This window comes from Nomascus leucogenys, chromosome 23 (genome assembly GCF_006542625.1).
Source record: "Nomascus leucogenys isolate Asia chromosome 23, Asia_NLE_v1, whole genome shotgun sequence".
Classification (NCBI taxonomy): Eukaryota; Metazoa; Chordata; class Mammalia; order Primates; family Hylobatidae; genus Nomascus; species Nomascus leucogenys.
In genome coordinates, this window is record NC_044403.1 from 6,955,728 (window position 1) to 6,977,112 (window position 21,385).

A 21,385-nucleotide genomic window follows, 5' to 3' on the forward strand; every position below is an offset into this window, starting at 1 on the left:
GGGAATGAGACCTTAAGTCAGGGTGGTTCCTGCACTTGCCTCATATGCATCATACCTTCATGCATTTGAGCTGTCTCTGGGCAGCTGCATAATTTGGAGGGACATCTGACACCACCTATAGTTAATTGTGGTTCCTGTCTCATGTTTTCGTTTTTCTTTTCTTTCTTTCTTCTTCTTCTTTTTTTTCTTTTTGTCTTGAGACAGTCTCACAGTCTCACTCTGTCGCCAAGGCTGGAGTGCAGTGGCGAGATCGGCTCACTGCAATCTCCACTTCGCAGATTCAAACGATCCTCCCACCTCAGCCCCCTGATAGCTGGAATTACAGGCACCTGCCACTATGCACGGCGAATTTTTGTATTTTTACAAAAATTCACAGTGTTGGCTAGGCTGGTCTCGAACTCCCAACCTCAAGTGAGCTGCCCTCCATGACCTCCCAAAGTGCTGGGATTACAGGCATGAGCCACCACGCCCAGCCCTGTCTCATGTTTCTCTGAGTGAATCTGATGCCAAAGAGGCCTATGGTAGTTTTGTGAGTTTGAATGTTGACCTGAACATAATAATAGGTTTGATGCCATTGTGGGCACTGTAGGCAGAAATTCACATTCTGCCGCAAGACATCAATATAAGAATGGATGTTCTTCTATCTGAAAGATGAACAGATAATTAGAAACAATAACAGTAGGAGGATTCTCCTAGAGGACCTAGGTACTTTTCATTAGACAACAGATTCATAGAAAACTACTGATCAATAGAGGAAAAATGGAAAGAGAAACAGGTTTGTGGCTCAGAGAAACCTCAGTTAGAAACCTGGCTCTGCTGCTTCCTGCCTGTAATCTGGGTGAGTTGCTTTACCCCTCTGAGCATCAGAATGCTCAGCTATAAATTTACTATTTTTTTCAGGCATTTTTACTAAAAGAAAAAACTCAACTGGAACTCAGTTAAGCAAAAACAACAACAACAACAACAAAAAAAAAATCTAAAAGGGCACAAATGGTGCTGCAATCTAATGGACTTGAGTCTCCAGACTCTTTCTTTGCCCCATCTGCAATTTTTTCAGCTTCTTGGCTTCATTCAATCCTACTCCAGGGGAAGGATTTCTCTGTAGGACAGAGATGTTGCCAGCTCTGGCTTACATTCTTACCATGGGTATATATCACCATTTTAAATTAATGATTTCATTTTAAAATGTAACTAAACGCTCTCTTATTATCTTACCTGTCTTCATTGAATTGCTCTTCCTTATTTTAAAGGCTGATTGTTCTGTCATTTCCAGATTGAAGACAATCCTTGCTAGAGAAGTTGGGAAGAAAGAGTAAACTGATCATCATAACGTTCTGCTATCTAGTTCTGCTGCCTTCATCAACATTACGGCATCTTTTCCAGAATGCTAGCCTATCCTTCACATGTTCTTCACATAGAATGCTAGCCTATCCTTCACATGTTCTTGCTCAGAACATGGCTGGTATCTCATAGTGCCACAGTCATCATTCATAATTACATAAAAAGGTTAAATTTAACTTAGTGTTGCCAGATGTTATGCACATTATATTTCCAAATATAATTTTTAAAAATTTCATTCAGGCTATTTTCTATCATGTAAAACCTACTTTATTAGAAATGATGGTCCATATAATACTCAGAACAAACTTCTTCAGTTATGAAAAAAATTGGATAAATTCATGCATTTTTCCAAAAACAGAATTAGCCTATTTTTGCTTTCTGAAAGGTAGAGGGCTCAATCCCTGGTATAAATTTTTTTACTAATTTTTCCAAAGATACAGAACCAGTTTTCTCTTCTCTCAAAAGGGCAGAACAGTTTCTAAGTCCCTTACTTTAGAGATCTAATTTCAGTTCTGAAGGTAACGATCCCGGGACATAGGGATGGTTCTTTTTAACTCCTTTGGCATAAATTCTCTTGCATTGCAATTGAGACAAGTCCATTCTTGTGATGAGAATTTACAGTCTAGTAATCTTAAACACCAAATAAAGTACAGAATTCTCCTTTTCCAGCTGCTGAAGAGGAATTTAATGGATTTCCAGTCACAGAAAAGAGTCTTGGAGAATCCCTTGTGGTTCTGGGCCTGGCTGGATTCTGCCGCTCTTTCTTTGATACTAAAACTCCACATTGACTATCATTGGTTTCTTTTACAGATTTTGGAGGACTTTAACAAAATGAGATGACAAATGTAAAATATATCTTCTTACCTCTATCAACAATTTCAATCCCTTCTCCTTTCATCTTGCAAACCAATTTTTCTTGTAGCCTTTTTACTTCAGATTCCTTTTCTTCTAGTTGTTCTTTTAAAGATGCCAGTTCATCCTACAAGTTACAAATTGATTTAAAACTAGCAGATCATGACTAAAAGAGAACATTCAGAGAGCATATTAGCTCTTTAAATCAACAATCAGATTTTGTGAATGAAACAAATCTACAAGAATTTAGACGCGGCTGGGCGTGGTGGCTCACGCCTTTCATCCTAGCATTGTGGGAGGCCAAGGTGGATGGATCACTTGAGGTCAGGAGTTTGAGACCAGTCTGGCCAACATGATGAAACTCCATCTCTACTAAAAATACAAAAAACTACCCGGGCATGATAGCGCATGTCTATAATCCCAGCTACTCCTGAGGCTGAGGCAGGAGAATCGCTTGAACCGGGAGGCAGAGGTTGAAGTAAGCCAAGATCGCGCTGCTGCACTCCAGCCTGGGTAACAGAGCGAGACTCCGTCTCAAAAAAGAAAAACAAAACCCCCAAAATTTACATGCAAGCATCAGAAATCAGACAAGGGCAATAAAAAGCAGGAAGCAAGACTATCAGAAGGCCGGGCATGGTGGCTCATGCCTGTAATCCCAGCACTTTGGGAGGCCAAGGCGGGCAGATCACTTGAGATTAGGAGTTCAAGACCAGCCTGGCCAACATGACGAAACTCTGACTTTACTAAAAATACAAAAAATTAGCTGGAGTGGTGACGTGCACCTGTAATCACACCCACTCCGGAGGCAGAGGCAGGGGAATTGCTTGAACCCAGGAGGTGGAGTTTGCAGTAAGCTGAGGTTGCATCACTGCACTCCAGCTTGGATGACAGAGTGAGATTCCGTCTCAAAAAAAAAAAAAAAAAAAAAAAAGATTATAAACAGAAGTCCCATTTATAATAGTTATTGTATAATTATTTCAAGTTTCTTTGTAATGAAATTAAAAAGAGGTCTTTTAAAGTATAATTAGGAATAGGATAGCCCTAAGGTTTAAATCTTACATCAAATTTAAAAATATGACCAAGTTAATCAAGGAAGATAATCAAATTAGATACTTAGTGTCATAAAAGCAAAATAAAATGCAAATTGGAAAAGACTAGCTTGACATTTATTCGGCATTTCAAGTTGGCACTCATGCTTCCTTGACAAGCACAGAGTTTCATTAATGTGTAAGGTAGCAAGTCATGAACAACTTTAGCCAAATCATGGAACTAAATAATTCACCCACATCACTAAGATAAAAGAACAGAATCTCCTACAATAACGGGAAAAAATAAATTTAGAAAACAGATAGTTAAGCCTTCTTTTAATTTTTAACTATACAACTGTATATAAGATTTCAAGTCCGTCCTTCTATGTACTCACGTTTAAATTTTCAGTTTCCTTTCAGTAAAGAATTAGCTTTAGCAAACAAATTTTGCTGGCTGTATTTAACACAGAAAACACAGCTATGCAATGCTAAGAAGTACAGCTTTAGATTCAATATCACATTTTACTTTCAGAATCTCTAAAGATATATTTATTACATTTAGTACTATGAGAAGATGTAGTTCTCCAATGAAGTGAGGCACTTGGCCCTGTAGTTTTGACTTCTGGTAGGAGCAGAGTGGACAAGTACAAAAAATCTTCAGTAGCACTGGCAGGAAGTGTGAACCTGTTCTCACCGTGCTGCTTCTCAGCAGTCATTTCTATTCACAGCCATGATAATGTCAACTGCTGTACATTTACCATCAAGAAAGTCCCTAAAGAGGAAAGTGACCTCTACTGTGGATACGAAACAGAATTCTTTCATAAGCGAATGTTTACAATTATTTTACTAGGGTTGGGTATCAGATAGTCTAAGAGAGTTTAATTTATAAATTCTTTCATTTTACGTTTATTATTTTTTACTAATTATTTCATGTATTTCTGAAAACAACATCAGGGATCCCATTGTTCCTTCAATCAGCTTGAGGTGATTTTTAATCAACAGGTGACACACACACAGAATGAATGCACATGCCACTAAAAACATCATCACAGCAAAACAAGCCAGAAAGCAAAAGGCCATGGACCCCATCACCCAACGTCTACTACACCTTCAGTGACTCCCATTTTTGTTCCATCCGCTGCTTTTCATACTGCATCTGACCCACCTTGATTTTCATGCTAGAAAGTTTGGCCATTAAAGACTGGTAAAGAGACAGAGGAGTGAAAGAAAACTACAGATAGAAAAAGACAAGCTAAATAACCGAGAAAACAGTATCAGTTTATAAAGGAGGTTAGATACAACTCAGAGAAAGGGCAGGTTATGTTCTGTCGGATGAGTTAAGCCTTGTTTTTAAATTCAGATCAGTGGTGTTTAAATTCAAGAAGGTTTCCAGCTTGGGGGGAACTTCATTTACTTTTAAAATACCTTCTTTATCATATACTAGGTAGAAAACACCTTATTTATATTATTCGGCATAAATGAATAGTGGAGCCATTTGTTTGAAAATGTTAACCTGTGAGAAAAACTTTGGTTGATTTATGCTTTTTTTCATACTGAAGTCTCTCACTGCCCATTTCACTAACTTTTAATCTCAAATCATTGATCTCCCGAATCAGTCCCTGTCCAAGAAGAAACAAGAAAGTGCATTAGGAAAGTGGTAACACAGTTACCTATACCTATAAAACAGCAGCTTAGAAATCTTAAGTCACCAGCTCCTAGAGTTAAAGTTGAATGATTCAGACGAGATAAATGGAAATAAATCTACCTCCTTAGCAACCAAAGCATTGGCCGGGCGCGGTGGCTCACGCCTGTAATCTCAGCACTTTGGGAGGCCGAGGTGGGCGAATCACTAGGTCAGGAGATCAAGACTATCCTGGCCAACATGGTGAAATCCCGTCTCTACTAAAATACAAAAAATTAGCCGGGCGTGGTGGCACATGCCCGTAGTCCCAGCTATTCGGGAGGCTGAAGCAGGAGAATCGCTTGAACCTGGGAGGCAGAGGTTGCAGTGAGCCGAGATTGCGCCACTGCACTTCAGCCTGACAAAGGAGCAAGACTCTGTCAAAAACAAAAAAAACAAAAAGCATTCGTTTAAATCCCCACTGCCTCTGCCCTAAAGTGATGGGCTTATGAAAATAAAAGGTGACTGTAATTTTAAGAAAGGTAGCTTAATATCTATTATTTGTCAGATATTTCTATCCTAAAAATGACTCTATGAATGCTATTCATAGAGTGCTATTTCTATTCTATTTTATAGAATGCTATTTCGTATTTTAAATATATCACATTCTTTAGTAAAGCCATTTACCTTTTGAACCTTCTCAGTGATACCTGGGTATTTTTTTTAATTTGTAATTTCTTCCTTTGTCCACAAAAATATGGATTGCTCATCAACCCAATATGGGAGAATGAAATGAAAATTAAATCCCTGAAGCCATGAATCCTTAAGATTCATGAAACAGCCAGGGAAATATTTTATTTTTATTAAGTAAATGATAACAGGAACATGAGAATAGTCAAATCAGTTTTAATTTTGAGGACTATTTTAATTGTTGTCATATATAACATCACAAAGTTTCTCAACTATTCTCTAATTTTGGGGTATGTGCATACATTTTAGCAATAGTGTTGAATTTTTATTAGGAGATTATCAGAGATTGAGTTTACTGTAAGTTTAATGACAATTCTCAACTGGAAAGTGGTTGAGGGCCCTGCAGTTCACCTAATTTTGTAATTAGAAAATGAAAGAGAAACCAATCCTAGTGTTTACATGACACAACACGATTTTGTATCTTTTCTACTGCCACTTTTTATTTTATTTAGTGTCACTTTTTAAAGAACCAATTTGCTCATAAAACTTGTCCAAGTATTCTGAGAAATAATGGTGTATTTTTGTCCAGAGCCCAGAGAGTAGGAAAGGAAATTAGAATGTTAAGCAATATTAACTCCTCCAAAAGAGACACTCAAATACCCTGCGTGGGAGATGACTTATTTTTACTACAAGCCACAAAGATCCCTACAATGGTTACTATATTTTTGCTTCTCTCTCCCTCTCTTTTTTTTTTTAAGATGGAGTCTTGCTCTGTCACCCAGGCTGGAGTGCAGTGCCACCATCTCAGCTTACTGCAAACTCTGCCTCCTGGGTTCAAGATATTCTCCTGTCTCAGCCTTCACAGTAACTGGGATTACAGGCACCCACCACCACACCCAGCTAGTTTTTGTATTTTTAGTAGAGACAAGGGTTTCACCACATTGACCAGGTTGGTCTTGAACTCCTGACCTCAAGTGACCCGCCCTCCTCGGACTCCCTAAGTGTTGGGATTACAGGTGTGAGCCACTGTGCCCAGCTAGCTTCTCTCTTTTTACAAAGACATGCATGTATTCCTGGGTCACAAATTCATAGACTACAGGACAAAATTATCCAAGAATGCCAAAAATTACAAGTAGAATAATGTTAAAAGAAATAAAACTTTGTGAATACGGATTATTTTAAATTTCCAAATATAATGATTCAAGTTCACAAAGGCTAAGAGAAGGGATGCTATAATGAAATACACTTCCCAGTAAACCCACAGGCTTTTAAATTGTTGTCTCTTATAAAATGGGCAAAATATTACCTATCATAATTACACAGTTACTCCTTAAGAGTCACTTAATAATCACACAATATTTCAATTAGATGATATATATTTTCTTCTTATGAATGAGGTCAAGAACTGTTTGACATGATTCAATAACATATTTGTGATTCCTCATCTAACAGGTCAGAATTCAAGTTCAAAGAAAAAAATCACCATTTCCCAGTTAACTAATCATCCTTGCATAATATGAGTCCTTAGTGATATTCATCAATACGATCTTTTTAAATATATATTTTCCCACTTTCTCATTGTTAAGAAATAGCAGTGAATTCCTCCTGTCTGCTATTGCTGTTTTTACTACTTCCTTTAGAAATAGTGGCAATGTGCAAAAAAGAAACAATTGAAAAAAATGGAATTATAAACTGGGATAAGTTATCTGTTTTAACAAAAACTACTCCACTATATTTCATGACAATACTTTAAATATGGTCTACATTTCCAACCTGAAATCATATCTTCCCCTGACAACACAAGCTGGCAAATCTGGAAATAGCTTTCTAATGTCAAACTTTAAAAAACAGAATACAAATTATTTCAATAAGTTCTTATCAGAAGTTCAGTCCTTTTAAGAAAGAAAATCTCTGTTTCCTTTCCGAGAACTCAGGGCTCCCGCAGGAACTGTCTCTGACATGTGTGCTCTTACCAGAAGGGGGCACTGTTGAATGATGCTGACCATCTCCCATTAGCAAGGCCGGGGACAAGCCAAGTCCTGAATCTTCCAGTGCTCAGTCCTTTGGAAATGCCCATACTTCTTCCCCATGCCAATATTTTATTGGATATTAATATCCAAATAATCTAAAATTCTAAGAGAAAGTTAAATATTATGGACTCATGAAACACCTAGGAAAATATTTTTATTAAGGGAACGATAACAGGAACATGAGAATATTAGTTAGTTTAATAGTGAAGATTATTTTCATTATTTACATATGTAACATCACCAAGTTTACCCCATATGCTCTAATCTCTGGGTACATGCATATATTTTAGCAATAGCACTGAATTTTTATTAGAAGATTATCAGGGATTGAGTGTATTGAAGTTTGATAACAAAATCACTTTGTATGTGATTAAGAGTGTATGAGTGAAATAATGAAAAAGTGGGGAAAAAAAGTTTGTTAAAAAAGGCAGCTGAACTCAAGGGATGTAAATATTGCTCTGGGGTCTTACAAAAATAAATTAACACATCTACTGCAATTCAGTCCCAACATTTGGTTAGCATCTCATATCCAAATTAAGCTAACAACAGGTGAATATTTCCCCTTGACTTTGCGGACACAATGTAGAAGACTACCTCTAACCATATCTACCGTCAATTCCTCCCTGTAGCAGAGCTAGCTCCACTGCCATGCTGTCCATCTGTTGACTGAGTTTTACTGTTACCTTACCTAGCAACTATGGGGTTAGGACCTGACAAAAAGAGGGGAAAGAAGAAAATATCAAAAGAGATTTTTAGAAAAAATACAAAACCAAGAATTTTAAATTGAGTAACTTTCTAAGTCTTGTTTAAGAGCCCCAGCTTCAATCAAATGAGAAACATGCTCACATAGGCAACTGACAAAGAGTTTTAAGATTAAAACATGGCTGGGCATGGTGACTCATGCCTATAATCCCAGGGCTTTGGGAGGCCAAAATGGGAGAATTGCTTGAGGCCAGGAGTTCCATACTAGCCTGGGCAACACAGTAAGATCCTATCTCTAAAAACAAAAATTAAAACATGAACCAAATGAAAGATCTCCTTTTGCTACTGAGGAAGCAAGACATATACCAAGACTTTCCACTGTAATTGAACCTTTGACAGAAAATTTAATTTTGAAAATAGCAATGGAGTAAACCTTGTTATTTCCAGATCTATAAAGGATTTTCCTACAGTAGATAATGTATGTAATGCCTGGTACCATGCTGGCATACAGTCAGCATAAAAATCATGTTTGAAATAAAAACAGAAGGGAAAAATAAATTAACCATTTTCTCTCCTCTCTCCTTGGTACCCATTTTCTAATCCAGCATGACACCTTTCCATATTCCAACCAAAGAAACAAAATAGAAAGAAAAAAGGAGGGGAGATGGCCCTCAGAGAGAGGAATTTCTGCAACTCTTTATACTTCATTTCAAATGAATATATTTCAAAAGGATATGCTCTCTCCATCCATCAAAAAAAAAAAAAGTGCAGGAAATCAACATGGCACATGGATACATATGTAACAAACCTGCACATTGTGCACATGTACCCTAAAACCTAAAGTATAATAAAAAAAAAATGAAAAAAAAAAACAGAGAGGTTAAGAACTTGCCAAATGTCACACAGCAAACAAACTAGAAGGCCTGGATTAATAAAATAGAGATAGCAAACAGTAAAGCTTGTTTAGCCACTGTGCATACTTCAAGTTATAGAATGTACCCTGAGTTTCGTAGAAGTACAGTGAGTCTTATTTAATTGGAATGATTTACATGTGGAATAGACTAAAAGTAGAAGGCCAAATTAGACAACCTCGAAAAGGCTCTGTGGTTTTGTGATTATATAATGTAAGCATGTTTTCTTTATAGATTTCAAAAATCCAATTACACAGTAAATAATCAGTGTGCCTAAATAATAACTACTAGTAAAACCATGCATTTAAGCCCATTATTTACAAAATAAAGAAAACTAGCATGAATGGATGGATGCTCCAAATATCCTAAAGTCAAAAGTATTTCTAAAGGTTGATAAAAAGATTAATATTTCATATGAAAAGTCTAAAAAAAATTGTCACTAGCATTTTGTGATAAAAAGTCAATATAATCAAAGATTATTCTTAAAATGAAGCAGGATGAGGGCACGTAGTAATTAACTGCCTTCCTTGCACACCTCCAGAGAAGACTTTGCCCTAGGAATGTATGTGTATGAGAGACAGAGACAGAGTGACAGAGAAAGAGAGAGAGGAGAGACTGTATCACTCACATCTGTGTCTCTGAACTTATCTTAATAATCCAATCTGTCCTTCTCTACAGCTGTCAGTTTCAACTTCAAGTTAGATATTTCAGGCATCAGATACAACTTCTTAGTTTCTAAGGATGTCCTACTTAGAAGCTCCTATTGAAAGTTAAAAGATACATTCAATAATTCTTTTATTATAAATAGCCATATGTGAATTTACCTCATTTATGATCGCAAAGCAGCACCTATCAAGTAGAGGATGCAGTAAAGTATAATTACTGAATATACACACTTTTTAAAAATTACTCACTTTAGGCCGGGCGTGGTGGCTCACACCTGTAATCCCAGCACTTTGGGAGGCTGAGGCGGGCGGATCAATTGAGGTCAGGAGTTTGAGGCGAGCCTGGACAGTATGGCGAAACCTCATTTCTACTAAAAATACAAAAATTAGCTAGTGTAGTGGCAGGTGCCTTTAATCCCAGCTACTCGAGGGGCTAAGGCAGGAGAATTGCTTGAACCCAGGAGACGGAGGTTACAGTGAGCCGAGATCCCGCCACTGCACTGCAGCCTGGGCAACAGAGCGAGACTCCATCTCAAAAATAAAATAAATAGAAGATAAAATAAAATGAATAGACCAATAACAGGCTCTGAAACTGAGGCAATAATTAATAGCTTACCAACCAAAAAAACTCCAGGACCAGATGGATTCACAGCCAAATTCTACCAGAGGTACAAGGAGGAGCTGGTACCATTCTTTCTGAAACGATTCCAATCAATAGAAAAAGAGGGAATCCTCCCTAACTCATTTTAGGAGGCCAGCATCATCCTGATACCAAAGCCTGGCAGAGACACAACCAAAAAAGAGAATTTTAGACCAATATCCCTGATGAACATCGATGCAAAAATCCTCAATAAAATACTGGCAAACCGAATCCAGCAGCACATCAAAAAGCTTATGCACCATGATCAAGTGGGCTTCATGTCTGGGATGCAAGGCTGGTTTAACATATGCAAATCAATAAACATAATTCAACATATAAACAGAACCAAAGACAAAAACCACATGATTATCTCAATAGATGCAGAAAAGGCCTTTGACAAAATTCAACAACCCTTCATGCTAAAAACTCTCAATAAATTGGGTACTGATGGGACATATCTCAAAATAATAAGAGCTATCTATGACAAACCCACAGCCAATATCATACTGAATGGGCAAAAACTGGAAGCATTCCCTTTGAAAACGGGCACAAAACAGGGATGCCCTGTCTCACCACTCCTATTCAACATAGTGTTGGAAGTTCTGGCCAGGGCAATCAGGCAGGAGAAGGAAATAAAGGGTATTCAGTTGGGAAGAGGAAGTCAAATTGTCCCTGTTTGCAGATGACATGATTGTATATCTAGAAAACCCCATTGTCTCAGCCCAAAATCTCCTTAAGCTGATAAGCAACTTAAGCAAAGTCTCAGGATACAAAATCAATGTGCAAAAATCACAAGCATTCTTATACACCAATAACAGACAAACAGAGAGCAAAATCATGAGTGAACTCCCATTCAGAATTGCTTCAAAGAGAATAAAATACCTAAGAATCCAACTTACAAGGGATGTGAAGGACCTCTTCAAGGAGAAGTACAAACCACTGCTCAATGAAATAAAAGAAGATACAAACAAATGGGAGAACATTCCATGCTCATGGGTAGGAAGAATCAATATCGTGAAAATGGCCATACTGCCCAAGGTAATTTATAGATTCAATGCCATCCCCATCAAGCTACCAATGACTTTCTTCACAGAATTGGAAAAAACTACTTTAAAGTTCATATGGAACCAAAAAAGAGCCCGCATCGCCAAGTCAATCCTAAGCCATAAGAACAAAGCTGGAGGCATCATGCTACCTGACTTCAAACTATACTACAAGGCTACAGTAACCAAAACAGCATGGTACTGGTACCAAAACAGAGATATAGACTAGTGGAACAGAACAGAGCCCTCAGAAATCATGCCGCATATCTACAACTCTCTGATCTTTGACAAACCTGACAAAAACAAGAAATGGGGAAAGGATTCCCTATTTAATAAATGGTGCTGGGAAAACTGGCTAGCCATATGTAGAAAGCTGAAACTGGATCCCTTCCTTACACCTTACACAAAAATTAATTCAAGATGGATTAAAGACTTACATGTTAGACCTAAAACCATAGAAACCCTAGAAGAAAACCTAGGCAATACCATATAGGACATAGGCGTGGGCAAGGACTTCATGTCTAAAACACCAAAAGCAATGGCAACAAAAGCCAAAATTGACAAATGGGATCTAATTAGACTAAAGAGTTTCTGCAGAGCAAAAGAAACTACCATCAGAGTGAACAGGCAACCTGCAGAATGGGAAAAAATTTTTGCAATCTACTCATCTGACAAAGGGCTAATGTCCAGAATCTACAATGAACTCAAACAAATTTACAAGAAAAAAACAAACAACCCCATCAAAAAGTGGGTGAAGGATATGAACAGACACTTCTCAAAAGAAGACATTTATGCAGCCAAAAGACACATGAAAAAATGCTCATCATCACTGGCCATCAGAGAAATGCAAATCAAAACCACAATGAGATACCATCTCACACCAGTTAGAATGGTGATCATTAAAAAGTCAGGAAACAACAGGTGCTGGAGAGGATGTGGAGAAATAGGAACACTTTTACACTGTTGGTGGGACTGTAAACTAGTTCAACCATTGTGGAAGTCAGTGTGGCAATTCCTCAGGGATCTAGAACTAGAAATACCATTTGACCCAGCCATCCCATTACTGGGTATATACCCAAAGGATTATAAATCATGCTGCTATAAAGACACATGCACATGTATGTTTACTGCGGCACTATTCACAATAGCAGAGACTTGGAACCAACCCAAATGTCCAACAGTGATAGACTGGATTAAGAAAATGTGGCACATATACACCATGGAATACTATGCAGCCATAAAAAAGGATGAGTTCACATCCTTTGTAGGGACATGGATGAAGCTGGAAACCATTATTCTCAGCAAACTATCGCAAGGACAAAAAACCAAACACCGCATGTTCTCACTCATAGGTGGGAATTGAATAATGAGAACACATGGACACAGGAAGGGGAACATCACACACTGGGCCTGTTATGGGGTGAGGGGAGTGGGGAGGGATAGCATTAGGTGATATACCTAATGTTAAATGATGAGTTAATGGGTGCAGCACACCAACATGGCACATGTATACATATGTAACAAACCTGCACGTTGTGCACATGTACCCTAAAACTTAAAGTATAATAAAAAAAATAAATATATAAAAAATCATTCACTTTAGTTACCCTCCTTTGAGCAGAAATAAACACATGTCAGTTTACTTAGGGAGACATGTTATGTAGATACACACGCATAAACCATATATATACTTCAGTCTGATAATAACATTGATGATGATGATACTATGTTTGCTATATGCTAGGCAACCGTTGTGACATATACTGTTTCAATCCTCACAAAAATCTTATCAGTTAGAAATTCTTACTATCCTTAATCAAAAGATGAGGAAACTTAGTAACAGAGAGGTTAGGAACTTGCCTAATGTCATAGAGGAGAAAAAAAAAAAAGGCACAGCAGGATTGGAAACCTACGAGGTTTTGCTCCAGTGCATACTCCTTCCACAACCTTACGGAGCCTGTCCTATGTGTTATAGATGGTGCTTATCTTTTTTCTTTTCTAATTTTTAATTTTGTGGGTACATAGTAGGTATATCTATTTATGGGGTACATGAGATGTTTCGACACAGGTATACAGTGTCTGATAATCACATCATGGAAAACGGGCTCTCCATTTTCTCAAGCATTTATCCTTTGTGTTACAAACAATCCAGTTATATTCTTACTTTCAAATGTACAATTAGATTATTATTAACTATAGTCACCCTGACGTGCTACTAAATACTAGGCCTTATTCAAACTATTATTTTGTACCCCTTCACCATCCTCCACCTCTTCCTTCACCCCTCACTACCCTACCTAGCCTCTGGTAACCATCCTTCTACTATTTCCATGAGCTCAATTGTTTTATTTTTAGATCCCACAAATGAGAACATGAGGTGTTTGTTTTTCTGGTCTTGGCTTATTTTACACATAATGACCTCCAGTTCCATTCATGTTGTTGCAAATGACTGAATCTCATGCTTTTTTATAGCGGAATAGTACTCCATTGTGTATAAGTACCACATTTTCTTTATCCAGTCATTTGTTGATGGACATTTAGGTTGCTTCCAAATCTTGGTGGCTGTGAACAGAGCTGCAGCAAACACGAGGGCACAGATACTTCTTCGATATACTGATTTCCTTTCCTTTGGGTATATATCCAGCAGTGGCATTGCTGGATCATATGGTAGCTCTATTTTTAGTTTTTTGAGGAACCTCCAAACTGTTCTCCAAAGCAGTTGTATGAATTTACATTCCCACCAACCGTGTACAAGGGTTCCCTTTTCTTCACATCTTTGCCAGCATTTGTCACTGCCTGTCTTTTGGATAAAAGCCATTTTAGCTGGGGTGAGATAGTATCTCATTATAGTTTTGATTTGCATTTCTCTGATGATCAATGATGTTGAGCACCTTTTCATATGTCTGTTTGCCATTTGTATGTCTTCTTTTGAGAAATATCTATTCAAATCTTTCGCCCATTTTTAAATTGGATTCTTAGATTTTTTACTATTATCTTTTTTTCTTAATCACAAAACATATGCTTATAGGCGAGAGTTAGGAAACCATCTGAATGCAAAGGAAGAAAATAAAAATAAGCCACAAGCCTGTTGACATTTTGTTCCAGATTCTAATTACATAAACACTTTATATTGTGTGCAGGTGTTTTGAGACTCTGCTACTCTCAATTTTTTTTTAAATGTGCTGGTCTAAGTGAATCAAGAAACTTACTGCTGCGTCAGAGCAAACACAACATAGAAATGCAGCATCTCAAATAGTTCAGCAGGGAAATCCCATCTCGGATATGGCCTCTACACGCACCTGCTGCAGCATTTCTTCTGTGGCATTCAACTTCTCTCTGTGCTCTTCAAGACAAAACTCCAAATCTCTAATCTTCTCTCCCTCATCCTCCATCTGGTCTGTTAACATGCTTAGCTGTATTTAGAATAAAATACTGCAATGAGTGAAAAAGAATTTAGGTCCAACTGCATATGTTATTTCTCTAAATGGAACAAAAAAACAAATGATCCTACCACTCATACGATTGTAAAGAAAAAAAAATCTGAGAAGTACCAAGAAGACAGTGGTCCCTTGCATTCCTATTTATATGTTGCTTTTTGATTTAGGGAGTCCTATACAATTTTGGAGAAAATTTGTGTAGATTAGTAATGTACAATGCTTTTTGGTTAAAGCCATTTCAACCATTTATGAGAGAGAGTGTGAACATCTTTTTTGCGGGCAGAGTGGAGATATTATTAGAAGAGAGGAAATGAAGTTAATGTTTCAAATAGAAATTATCAAGAGCTATTCAAATTCGATACTTAAGAAGAACAAGGAAAAGAACCCAGGGAATTGAAATTCCATGAGCTCTTTGAAGATGACACTGATCACAGATGCGTTCAAAGCCAGGGAGCAACTCAATATACTCAAAGGTGCATAAGGAGCTGTTGGGCTAGTCCTTCAACTCTAGTGCTTATAGCAGATCTTTGAGTTTTTCCTCAATAATCATCACCCAGTAAATATACTTCAATTCATTTTGCTCAATATACCAAAGAAAAATGTTTGTCAAGCATTTAAAACATGATGAAGAAGCAAACTCAAATTTAGCCCACAAGGAGGGTTCTAGTCACTGTTGTGTTTTGTCTCACACAGGGTATCATTTTTAAAATTGAAAAATTAAATATACTTACTCAGATTTCAGATTCAGAAATATAAACTTACATATATACAGATTTTATGCTATATTCATAAATCTGAATTTCTGCTATATATTAAAACATATTTTAAAGTCAGATCCAGCCAAGTGTAGTGCTGCACACCTGTAATCCCAGCTACTTAGGCGATTGAGGTAGGAAGATTGCTTGAGCCTAGGAGTTCAAGACTAGCCTGGGCAAAATAAGAAGACCCTGCCTCCAAAAAAAGAAAAAAAAATAGATCAGATCAGATGGGACATGAGATCAGATGACACTGCATCTGTATTCAGACTGGCCCTGGAAGAGCTGAGGTTGATTAATGGCAGCTCCTTCTAAACTGGGTGTACAAACCATCATTTTGCCCCAGTCCTCACTACTCCCTATTGTGTACAGATGGCTTACCATGCTTATTTCTATTAGCAGTCTGGTTGCTAATAGAACTGGTTTCTATTAGCAGTCAGGGTGCAAGCAATCTGAATTTGCCACCCCAATTTAAAACAGTCTTTGTATGCAGCAAGCAAAGAACAATATTTAAAAATCACTTGCCTGAAGAAGGAGGGATTCTTTATCATTTTCGAAACGTGCCAGCCTTTCTTGATACACATCTCTGTTCCCAGGTAGGTGTCCATTTGTCTGAAAAAGGAAGTAATATGGGTAAGGCTGATCTTCTCTAAGAATGATATATTGTAGATAAATGAAAATCACAAGTGTTCTTAGTCCAAGGGGCCTGAATTGAATCTGCACAGCTGTCACTGTCAAACAGAAAATACGAGAATGCAATTTGGTTCATTTACCACAAAAGAAGTAAGACAGGCATGTTAAGCATATAAGCATGTTTTTGCCAAACTAAACATTTCTTAACAAGCAGAAAATAATGACCCACAAGGAACAGTGTATACTAGTATTCTTCACTGAGAACAGACACACACCTAGGGGCAGGCAAAGATTTGTGAGTGGGTAGGGGGCACCCTCAGCTGATGAGGTCTGTCTCTCTTCCTCCAAAAGCTTAAACACTCAGGCCACAGTGACGTCCCCTGGTAGCGCAGACTAGCCTCACTTAACTGCATTTTAACACTTTCTGTCCTGATCTTACTAACTTCTTATGAGTTTGCTTGTTCATATAATGTTACCTTCTATTCCAGGGCAGAGCCTATAAATTGTTTTGTAATCTCCCCAGCATCTGGATCAGTGCTCTGCATATATTGATGCTTACTATTTCTTCCCCTCCCTCATGCCCCACACCCTTTTTTAAAAAAAAATCATATTTGGGCATATTTATGCATGGCATAAAAGCCAAGGGAAGTATAGACTGAGAAAAGACGTACAGATTGTTTCTTCCTCAGCTGTCTCATATGCAAGTCATGAAAGAGACACATGAAGAGGCTCACAAGGAACAGAAAACCTAAAAACATCATTTTGAAATATATGCAGTAGTGTAGGTGGTATCTCTCATAATCTCAACATAACGATAAAATATGTAATCCCAATAGAATTTCCTGATTCTTCATTCAAATACAATAGAAATAAAAGCCAGTTGAAATCCAAAAGTGTTAGATGGGGCCACCCAGGGTTCAATTGAAAAAGAAAACAATACCTTCAAATTTAGAACCAGAAAAAAACAGGCATCTGTTTTTAAAATCCCATACAAGTAATAATATTTTAGAAGCAGATACATTTCAGTAAGTAGGAAAAAAAAAAACCTGCTGTTTAGTGAGGACGAAAAGCAAAACTGGGCAAGCGTGGTGGTGCACGCCTGTAATTCCAGCACTTTGGGAGGCTGAGGATTGCTTGAGCCTAGACGTTCGAGACCAGCATAGGCAACATGGTGAGACCCCGTCTCTAAAATAAATAAACAAATGAATAAAAAACAGCCAAGCATGTGCAGTGACCCAAGATCGCCACTGCACTCCAGCCTGGGCGACAGAGTGAGACTCCACCTAAAACAAACAAACAAACAAACAAAAAATCACCGAGCATTGTGGTGTGCATCTGTGGTCCTAGTTACTCTGGAGACTGAGGGAGGAGGATCACTTGAGCCCAGGAGGTGGAGGCTACAGCAAGCCATGTTTGCCCCACTGCACTCCAGGCTGGGCAACAAAGCGATAACTTGTCTTAAGGAAAACAAAACAAAACTGATCTTTCTTCTGGTTGGAGGAAATTATAGCAAGAGGAGAGCAGTGTTTCCTCCCAAGCTACTTTGTATGATATGGAAGTGAGCTGTTCCAAAACCAGTTCTCCTAAATTAGCCCCAAATAGAAACAGATACTGAAAATTGACTCACAATGAGCATATTTATGTTTCTCAATACTGTATTGATATTTACAAGCACTCATAATGCTCAAGGGTAGTTTAGTATATTAAAAGTCACCATAGGAACATAGGACAGAATTTAAGAGCGATCAATGTTATATCCTTGTGTTAACTTAAGTAGGTAAAGGCTGTTCTGTCCACCTGTGTTTATATTTCTGCCAATTTTGTTTCCTTTGCATTCAGAATGTTGGCAGTAAGATCCATTAGGTAAATACCCTATTGTCTCTATTCTTCCTTTACTCCCACATTCTACCTACCAGGTCACTCAAAACCTCCCCATATATGGCATGCTTTTTCACACACTACTTTTATTCCTTCTGCACGGACCGTCTTTTCCCACCCTTTCTTCTTCTTTCTCCATTCCTTAAGGTCCACCTCTACCAGGGCTTGGTCTGTGAAGTCTTCCTTGAATTCACTGTTTGCTATATGCCAGCGACAGTATCTAGATGAACCTTCATTACAGCAGGCATTACTCTGAATGCACTAAGGTTAGACTTGACTGCATACATGTCTCTGTCTTCTAATAGACTCTGCATTCTTTGCAAGTAGATTTGCCTTGGCATGTGACATACAGTGGGTGATAACTAAATGTCTGTTGAATGGAAGAATGACGATAGGTGTTCAATAAACACTGGTTGAATAAAAGATGACTGCAGGTTTGATTTTGATCTGCCCTTCTTGCTTCTCAGTGGGCCTTTATTTATGTGTCCTCTATAATCTGGAATGCACTCCATGGTTGATCTCTATCCAGACTGGCTCCTTTCTCCTCCTGTACTCTCTCTTCCCACTATGTTTAGGAGGTGATCTCAGAGCCTTTGTAATGGACAATAGTTAAGGCCATCTTGTGTGAGCTCCCTTAGACACTTTCTTCCTCAGTGCATAATAGTATAATATATATTACCTCTTATTTCTTTCCTTTCTTTCTTCCTGCAGGCTTGGGAGAACTGATCCTTAACTCCTTCCTGAAAGCTCATCATTCCACTTCTAGTTTGGAGCCTTGATTTCCTGTTTTGCTGGGACCTGTAATCACTACTTCTACTTATCATTTTCCATTTCTTCCTTTTAATGAGTTTTCTTCCATTTTCCTTTACAACAACTATCCCAAGGTTTTGTACCCAACACTCTACTCACCTCCCACTCCTCCCTCTCAGATCAATCCATCTTTCATAACCCATTTCTACCTCCTCCTCTTTACATGGTGCCATTCTCCTTTCCCCATCTACTGGCTGACCTTCTGGGTCTTGTCTTAAACTGTGCTCTTTAATGTTTCATCATATTCTGCCTCAGGTAGATGACTAATAATTTTATATGAGTTGGCCACTCAGCCTAAGTTTCTCAGTGCAAAACTGTCTTACGTTTCTTTTTATTCTTCTATGGTGCTTGTAAAATCCTGAGCACGTAATTTAAAATGTATTTAAGTATAAACTCTTGTTGAGTCAATCTGACTTTCAAAGCACGGAAGAGTGGCCAAAATCACTTTACCTTTCTATTTTAGCTCATGGTGCAACCTCTTATTGACCACATTCAATCCAGCTAAGTTGAAAGTGGAATCAATGTGGGGATTTCAACAGTACAGTATCCAACCAATAGTGTGTATGGAGAGTCAGGGAGGGAGAGCTAACTCAACTGTAACATTGGTACTTTGATTTAATTAAGGAGCTTATGGCCTCTGCCAGGTTTTCCTGGCATGATAGGGAGAAGCACATCTAAAAAGCTTTATCCATCATAGAATTACAGAATCTTAAAGCTAGCCAGGAAGCTCACCTGGAAAACGAATTCCCTGACTCTACATGGCAGGTGCTACACATAACATCAGAATACCATCTACTTTTCCCTTCACCATCTAAGTGGAAAGCCTTCTTTTTATATCAACTTCCTTTTAATTATCAAGTATTACAATCAAGCATAAAGATGTAATAAATGTTAACATCTTGCCTTTGTGTATGTTTAAAAAATGTTTTTTATTACAGAAAATTTCAAATAGATTTAAAGTAGAGAAATGCACGTGATGAAACCCCATGTACCTGCCACTCCATTTCAATAGTTATTAATTCACAGAAGGTAGGAGTCTCATCTGCTGTTTTTACTTATAACATCATGCTGTGTTTTCCTTTGATTTTTCTGGGTTCTGTTGGTTTGCATTGGTCTACAGTTGTCTTTCCTGTTTCCCCTTTGTTTCGCTTTGTTCTTTCCTGAGCTTTGCCGTCCTGTCTAAATCCAAAATCAACATACAAGCAGTGATTTGCCACAATTATGCTTATTTATTTTATAAAACAGAAGGTAATTTTGAGTGAATATTCCCAAATCAGAATGGTAAGTACCTAAAGTAAAATGGGGAAAATAAAACAGCCCTCTTTTTAATGACAGCAAAAGTTAAAACATAGCTGGATTAGTAATACTACATATACACAAATACACGCACACACCACATTCCAGCCAGTCATTATTACATTTAGTTTTAAAACTAGTTATTAAAAGTATCACACAGTCTTGATTTCATAACCCTGTTTTTAAACATTCAGTATCAAGAAAGGAAAAGTAAGGCTCAGTCCAGGAAATCTCCTTTAAGTAAACATTAACTCTAGTTACCAGAAGAAATAATTACTATGACAGCATTTTGTACTCAGAATTATACCTCTGCCATGCATGCAAACATTTACTGCATGCCTGCTCTCCACTAGACTCTGAACTATGAGGAGAGATTGAGATAAGACTTGAATCCTTCAGCCATGAAGAGCACAGTCATACTGCATTCGAGTTCAATACCATAATAAGGCATCTTACACCACTACTGTCCAAAGAGTCAAGGAACATGACATCAATGATGCTGGAAACCATGTAACCAGGCAGTGGCAGTACTCCGCTCCCCTGTCCTCTCACTGGATGTGATGGAATGAGGGCATGAGCTTTGCAGTGGGCAAGGGGGGGGGTACATGTTTAGACTATAATATTACCCGAGTCATAGGTACACACCTAAGTCCCCTGAATTTGGGAAGGACAGAGAAAAAAGAAGGTCCCAGTGTCCCTAGAAGCGAAGCCCCAGCTCCTATCTCAGTACAGCAGCAACTCCATTCATTCAATATCACCATTCACTCATTTATTCAACATTTGTTGAAAGCCAGCAACATGTGACAGGATACAAAGATCTAGAGAAGGAATCTGTCTTCTACTTTGGGAAGGATAACATGAGACCAAGAAAAAGTCCCTATTGTTCTTGTCACTTTTGCTTTCTTAACTCACTTTCCTAAAGGAACAGGGAAACCTCTTTCCATTCAATCCTAACAAATACCAGTGGCCTAGGATTTCATAAAAAGCACATCTTTTACCTCTGTAAACTAAGAATTCTGCCGATTTGGTCAATTTGTTTTTCTGTGTCTGTGA

The 21,385-nt window shown here is 37.9% G+C and overlaps 1 protein-coding gene across 1 annotated transcript; it reads right to left on the bottom strand.

Moving 5' to 3' along the window:
- Positions 1-597: 597 nt before the first annotated feature.
- On the bottom strand, positions 598-14,933 carry LOC115832856 (liprin-beta-1-like). The gene is made up of 7 exons (XM_030804329.1): positions 14,823-14,933; positions 7,506-7,665; positions 4,748-4,840; positions 4,330-4,422; positions 2,206-2,320; positions 1,222-1,290; positions 598-644 (listed from the first exon to the last, which is right to left on the bottom strand). Exons 2-7 carry the CDS (start codon positions 7,536-7,538, stop codon positions 598-600), a joined length of 450 nt encoding a protein of 149 aa, XP_030660189.1. The 5' UTR covers positions 7,539-7,665; positions 14,823-14,933.
- Between the last annotated feature and the right edge of the window lie 6,452 nt (positions 14,934-21,385).

Coding starts and splice junctions, on each gene's coding strand:
- LOC115832856 (XM_030804329.1), bottom strand. CDS start 7,538: ATGGTCAGCATCATTCAACAGTGCCCCCTTCTG. Junction 4,423..4,747: donor AAAAGCATAAATCAACCAAA/GTTTTTCTCACA, acceptor TCTCTTTACCAG/TCTTTAATGGCCAAACTTTC. Junction 2,321..4,329: donor AAAAATGGGAGTCACTGAAG/GTGTAGTAGACG, acceptor TGTAACTTGTAG/GATGAACTGGCATCTTTAAA.